Below are 6,826 nucleotides of genomic sequence, written 5' to 3'. Positions count from 1 at the left end.
CTGTGCTTCTAATCGCTGACACGTGACCTGTTTATTTTAACAAGCGGCTGTGACAACATAGAGAAACAAAGAACGGCAGCAATAATGTGAAAGTGACAGGTAACATATTAGCCGAGTGACACCAAACTACAGAAAATGAGCAAAGCCCATTTAACACACACCGAATCAACCTCCAGCAGCTTTTTCTTTCAAATGTCGTTTTGCATGAGAAGCTGGAACGGTACCAACATTTTGTCCTGATGTCATAGGCACCTAAACGACGACCTGCTGCTGTAATAAATATGTTACAAATGAAAACAAACGCCACCATAAGCCGAGAGAGTGGCTCCACTCTGAGCTGCTTGGCAAGATATTCCTCTTATCTGCACTTACTGCCCCCCACAGACTATTTACTCAGGTTTTTCTTCCTGTAGTTTATCACCCATATCTATACACTTGTATTTAGAATTGAAACATTCTGCCAGAGAGCATCTTTTTGCCGCATTTAGCCAACTTAAGGCAGACTTAAGAAGGAAGTTAAAGCTAATGAGGTGCAGGAGTTGAAGAGCCTGAATGACACTGGAGGGGGAAAACAGCAGAAAAGCCTGTGATAGTTGAATCAAAGCCAACACAGATAGTCAGTACACTTGCGTGAAAGTGAGTCAATGCAGGATTTAATGTTCCTCAAGCGTGTGGTGCTTGAGGATGAAAAGCAGATCACAGGACGACGATGATGTTGATGAGAGGAAAAAAAAGAAGAAAAAAAGGTAGATTTGAGGACTGATGGTGTGGTAGCTACCTCTCCTGTGCTGCCTCTTTGCTCTCCTAACTGAACTGCTGGTGCTGGTGCTGCTGCTGCTGCTGTGGGGCTTGATGGGCCTGCTGGCTGGGGGAAGGAGAGGAGGAGGAGGAGGAAGAGAGAAAGGAGCAGGCTGCTGATGCTGTGGCGGCGGATGCTGCTGCTGCTGCTGAGGGAGAGGGGCAGAGGTGAAGTGCACGCCGAGTCCCACTGCTGACATCAAAATGGAGGCCATGCCTGGAAGTGGAGGGGGGTAGGGTGGGGGTTGGTTTAGGTTGAGGCGGGATGGGACAAGGCAGAGTGGGGCAGGTGAGCAAGGCAGGAGGCAAGTGGAGATATGCAGGAGGCAGAAGGGAACAAATCAAGAGGTAGCAGCAGCTGACGCGCCCACATCGAGCCTTGTCCATACACACTTACAAAAAACATCACACTCAGACGGCAGAGATTTTCAAATTAAACCCATACTGTTCATGTTCAACAAATTAATCTGGTTTACTGTGGCTGTCCCTCGTCTTAAATCCACTGTGCTGATTGCGAACACAGCTAATGTTGCTGCAGTGGTGACATAAATCTCATCAGCTAAGGGCAAAACACAGGGCGTCCTGGTGCTAGCAAAAGATTCACTGGGAATCGACTGTGCCCACAAGCTCCAAGTCTGACCAGTCGGGCCACAGGGAATGATTTACAAGAGCGCAATAACCCTCTGCAATGTGGAGTAAAAGTTTCAAGTTTACGATTAAGTGCGGTACCGTTTAAGGACAGGCAAAAATAGAACTTCCATTCTCTTACAAATGAAGAAGTCAAACTCAAAAGAAACAAAAGTAAAACACTCGGTTGAGTGTAGTCAACCGTTTTGGCAGGTACAGCCTGACTTGGGCTAACTATTAGCAAAACATGGGCCTCCAGTTGTGCTGCTGCTCAGGAGTTTTCTGGTCACTCAGTCTCTTTATTCTGATACTGATTAACAAGAATATTTAACACAGTTCAACTAAGACCTGAAGATGTTGGTTGCTGAGGACACGATGAAGGCTACTGCACGCTCATGCATTAGCACACCCTGCTTTAGCCACTTTACTCTAAATGAGACCAAAACACAAAAAATCAACATCATGACCCAACTAGACTTCAAACTAGTGACTGAGATTACAAACTCATCACAAAAGTGTTTAGTAAGGTCACAGATCCAGTGAGTGGTGGGTTAGTTTTACCATAGACATCTATAGACTACAATTGTTTTTCCAAACAGAAGAGTCGCCCCCTCCTGTTCACTAGAACGAACAGATGTTAACTTAACTTTGGGCATCTTTTAAATGCAGCCTACAGCTCTGCTCAAAATTCCATATTTTATAAATGTATTTACATTTTTTTTTTTAATTGGCCAGTTTTTCCTTCAAGGTTGTCTCCTTGGGCACCTCTGAATCACTTCCAGCCCACTGGAAGTCCTGTTTTTACCACTTTTAATGGGCGTATATGCAATTTCACCACGCAAGTCAAACTTATCTCTGCTCAGTAGCATCCTTGGTGATCAGAGCTGCATCTCCAAGATTGACTGTCAATGCAGATAGAGGCTGGCATGATTTTTGAAGAATATGGATTGTCACCAAGTCATTAAAGACAAAAAAAATCAAATCGTTTATGGATGGTAGGATGACTGCTGTGAAATAACAAAAATGGAAGACGACACCAAGCATCAGACTGATAAAACATGAGGTAATGAGATTAGATGCCACTGAAGATGATTACAGCCACCAACAAGTCTTAAACATTACTCCACTACATAATTAAAAGAAAAGAAACTTGCCACTGGTAAAGCTAGCATGTCACAACTCATAATTAAGCGTTCATCTTTGAAGAACAGTTCACTGGTTCCCCGTGAAAATCCAGTAGTATTGTTTTTATATTCTGGCTGTACTTTAATATCCCGAGAAATCTGAAGGACAAAATTAACTGCAAACTATCCAAACTGTAGCCCCTACATGCTAACACCTGACCCACAGAAAACAGGATCTTTCACTCCCACAAAAAAAAAGGTTATTTGAGATCCAAAGGTTCCAAAATCAGGTGTGCAGGAAGAGGTGCAGCGCTGCTCCAGGAGACAATCTTGAAGCAGAGACTGATGCCTTTACAGCTTGTTCAATCTTCTAGCTCCCCTGTTTTCCAGTATGAAAACGTCAGGCTAGTGAAAGCCAAAGCAACGTTCATGCAAACAGTTGCATGTGTTGGTCATTTGATGTAAAGATAATTTAATTTACTTTAAGCTTGTGTCTGCACCAGTCTGTAACAAAGCTAACGTGGGAATGAGTTCGAGTCAATCTCAAACCAGGAAATTAATACATTTGTTTATTTTATATTCTTGACAAAACTGTACAAACTACAGTTCTTATTCCTATGAATATTCATTCCTGAACAAAGACCATTCAAGCTGTACATTTGGAGGAGAAACTGTAAGAGTGACCCTCCATTTGAAACTATTTCCTCGGGTCTCAGTTCAGCATTTTCACTAATGAGGTTCTGGTCCACTTGCTTCTTCCGGGCTGATTGTATCGATTCAGTTTATCATAGCACACAACCTGACTCATAATTTTTAGGAGTGAGCAGCAGAGAACAAAATAATGCATTGCTTTTCATTTCTGCCATTTTATGACAGTTACAACCTGCTGATGTACTACATCAAACTGCACTCAGATTTTACCACCTCAGGAAAATCAATGTGCTAAAAATATGTGACAATGAGTCATTCATAAGTGGGAAATAAGGTGTGAAACACTATGCTCAAAGTTTTATTTATAACATATTTAATAATGAGAAAAAAAGAGAGCACACCACCTGGATTAGACAGGACTTCACAAGTGTTAATAAGCCTTTGGCTGCAAACAGTCTTTCGATACCTTCCAATTACATCAAACAAATATGATGGTGTCACCACTCCTTATGCTTATCTGCTTGTTATGCTGGAACCAAAGGCACCAACCACAAACACAGCTACTCAAATCAGCCGAGGTGAGTGCGAGGTGGCAGCTAGCGGCTGTTGGCATGACAGTGTGGCTGTGACCCTTAATTAAAAACAGGTGATTGAGAAAGAAAAGGCTATCCTTTACAGTTGTCATTAAAGAATGAAATCAGAGATAGAGACCAAAGCAGCTCATTATAACTGGGCTATAAATCATTGGAAGTCTATGGAGGTTGACTCGGTTTTGTAGAGCCCCAAGTAGCCATTAGTAAATAGTCAGAGTAAATTATTACACATAACAAATGTTAGGAATATCTGTTTATGTTTAATGTGCCTGGAAAAAAATAAAAGAAAAAAGGCCGATATATCAGATTCTTAAATCAAGAAATATCGGCATTGCTTTTGGTCTCAAACATCCCTTATCAGTTGGACTGTAGTACAGTTAAATCGAGTTAGTATTCTAGAGTCAATCAAATTTTCACTTTAGGATTTTTGTAGTCTGAAAAAATTACATACGTAATATTGTTATGTATGGTCATAACAATATTACCCCACCACCTATAGAAAATGTGACAAAGACCAGCAGTCAAATTTAGAAATTGCTTTGAAATACTGGCCTTTTAATTAAACTCTTACATCCATACATGGATGTAAGAGTACCTGTACCTACTTCTGATATTATCATGACATGATATCAATTTTTCCATTTTTTAATGCATGCTTGTTATTAGGAGCCTAGTTTCAAGCAAAGTTGAGTGTGCCACAAGAAAACAGTCTATAAGACATGAAGCATGCAGATATGTTGTCAAACATAGCAGGATTCTGCATTTTCATTTTTAGGAAAATACTACAGAAATTATGAAAAAAAAATAATTATACGTGGTGATCCTGAGATTGCTTGAAACATTAAGTCAGAGATTCACCACATTTCTTCTTTCAGCTGCTCCCTCCATCCCACCCCATCCCTAGTATCCTCCTCTGTCACACTGACCTTTCGCATGTCTGCCTTCACTACAAGCTTACCTCAAATGAAACACATTGGGCCCTGTCAAAGTCAAGCAGGGTCTCTACACATGCAAGCAGAAGAGTGTGTGTTGCCTTAGTTAACAGACGTTTTTCTGTCCTTTCTGGCCATTTTAAAATGAATTTTTAAGCTTGAATAGTAGTGTGTTCTTATCACGGTGCTGGCGATTTTCCTTTTGGTAGAAATCCAAAACCTCTTTGCTGTGCACCAAAGTTGTATGTGCAAGAAAAACCCTGCAATTGCGCATCCAACTATTATGTTGTTAGAGACTTAAGAGATCAATCAAAAACCAGAGCTGGGTGGGGTTGTGGGGGTCCACAGCTGTCTTATAGGATCAAGTCTGAATGCTGAAGTTAATCATGCTTTTGCATGGAGAGCCAAATGTTCTGCACAGCATGAGGAAACTTGTGTGAGCTCACACTCACACACAAAATAGGGCTGTTTCAGAAGCTGTTTTTAGGTACACTGCTATGACAAATGGGATGGTATCAGTTAAGCCTCTCTCTGATGTTTGCTTAACATTTAGGGTGCGCACATTTTTATTTTTACCTCCCTCCTTCAGGCTTTTCCTGGCACATTTTTCCTAAACAGACGGACACTCACAGGGAAAACAAATGCAGTGGAGTGGCATCTAAAATACTAACAGTCTACTGAATAAAACCTGAAACTGACTGAGAGGTGTACTGAAGGATAGACAGAGCAGGGGTTACGCTGAGGATGGATGGTCAGTGACCCATTTACCTGCTAGGGCAGAGCTCACGCTGGTGGATCCATTCAGCTGCACAGAGATGGAAGGAACACTGGAGGGCAGGAAACAGAGACGGTGACATTCAGTCAACATAAAAATAAAGCAACAATGAACCAGACAGGAAGAACAAAACAAGAACTAAGAACCTTTTTAGTTTTCAATGCAATCAGAGAAAAGGAAAAGCTTTGGCACTAGATCCAGAAGCAAGAAAATTAGACCTGTCAGGGAGTAACTGCATAAGGCTTATTTACCTTTACTGACTGTCTCCAGCTCAGTGAATGACTAATTATCCATGTCTAAGACTGATTAACCACAACTCAGCAGTGACTGCATGTGCACAGAGCAACCAGGGAGCGTGACTCTGCAGTCAATACACAGATGGATATGTGCCCAATGAATGTGTTTACTTTGCAACAGGAGAAAAACAAGCAGCTGTCAGTCCTCGAGTATGATGGAGCGCTAAACTAAATCCAGTTAAAGGGCTGCAAAAAGGCAACACTGACTCAGTGCTGAGGTGGTACTGGTCTATTTCTGTAGCCAAAGAGCTCTGTGCACTACAGTCTGAACAATATATTGCTTGAATGAATATGGGCTATGACAGCATGTCCGCAACTGTAAAAATAAAGATAGTAATACAATTGTTCATTAAGTTAAACATAAGTGTACAGTGACTGACCTTAAACTTTTAAATACAATTCAAATGAAAAACAAAATAAAGGAATTGAAATAGAGGTGAGGATGATGGTGGTTCCAGACTAACGGATGTTTTTGACCATGCAGTTCATGTTACAAGGGCACCCGCCAGGAAATTTGCTGGCACAGATGGGGCGAAGCGAGCCCCAGGCGGCACAGTGACCCAGGAGAGCCACACAGTGAGCAACAGAGAGCTGAAGCCTGCTGCCAAAGAGGGAGAACACCACAGGCAGCTGTGCCCCAAAAGGGTGGAGTTACTCGATGGACAGGAAGCTTGCAACATTTTTTTCAGTCATAAAAAACTTGGCAATTAAAGTACTTGAAAAGGAGTATTATGATGTACTATTACACAATAATAATTATTTTTTCCATGCATGGGTGCGCCTCCTTTAGCATCCACACCCAGGAGTTAAAAAAATTTAATTAAATGCATGGCAACCATTTCTCTTTTTAAAGCATACACCTCAATGAGAAATGTGAAAGTGTGGGCTTTAGTGAATGTAAACATTCACCGCAAAGATTTAGACAATTCTTTTGTCTACTGAGCAACCATGTTTTTAATACACTAGTTTTAATTTCTAGTGGCTAAAACTCAGCGTGCAAAAAACATTAAAGCCCAGAGAAGCTGCAAGT

General features: G+C 41.3%; 1 protein-coding gene across 1 annotated transcript in view; it reads right to left on the bottom strand.

Annotated features, from left to right (window-relative positions):
* Window positions 1–6,826, bottom strand: part of dtx2 (deltex 2, E3 ubiquitin ligase) — a 15,463-nt gene that overhangs the window by 6,669 nt on the left and 1,968 nt on the right. Inside the window, exons 3-5 of the mRNA XM_013908845.1 lie at window positions 6,299–6,426; window positions 5,494–5,552; window positions 779–1,015 (exon numbers count right to left, since the gene is read on the bottom strand). Of these exons, the coding sequence (XP_013764299.1) occupies window positions 779–1,015; window positions 5,494–5,552; window positions 6,299–6,426 (424 nt within the window). The remainder of the gene's footprint in view (window positions 1–778; window positions 1,016–5,493; window positions 5,553–6,298; window positions 6,427–6,826) is intronic.

Source organism: Pundamilia nyererei, unplaced genomic scaffold, assembly GCF_000239375.1.
Source record: "Pundamilia nyererei isolate P.nyererei 1_Seehausen unplaced genomic scaffold, PunNye1.0 scaffold00015, whole genome shotgun sequence".
Classification (NCBI taxonomy): Eukaryota; Metazoa; Chordata; class Actinopteri; order Cichliformes; family Cichlidae; genus Pundamilia; species Pundamilia nyererei.
Note: the sequence above shows the minus strand (reverse complement) of the source record. Positions and strands in the feature narration are given on the sequence as shown.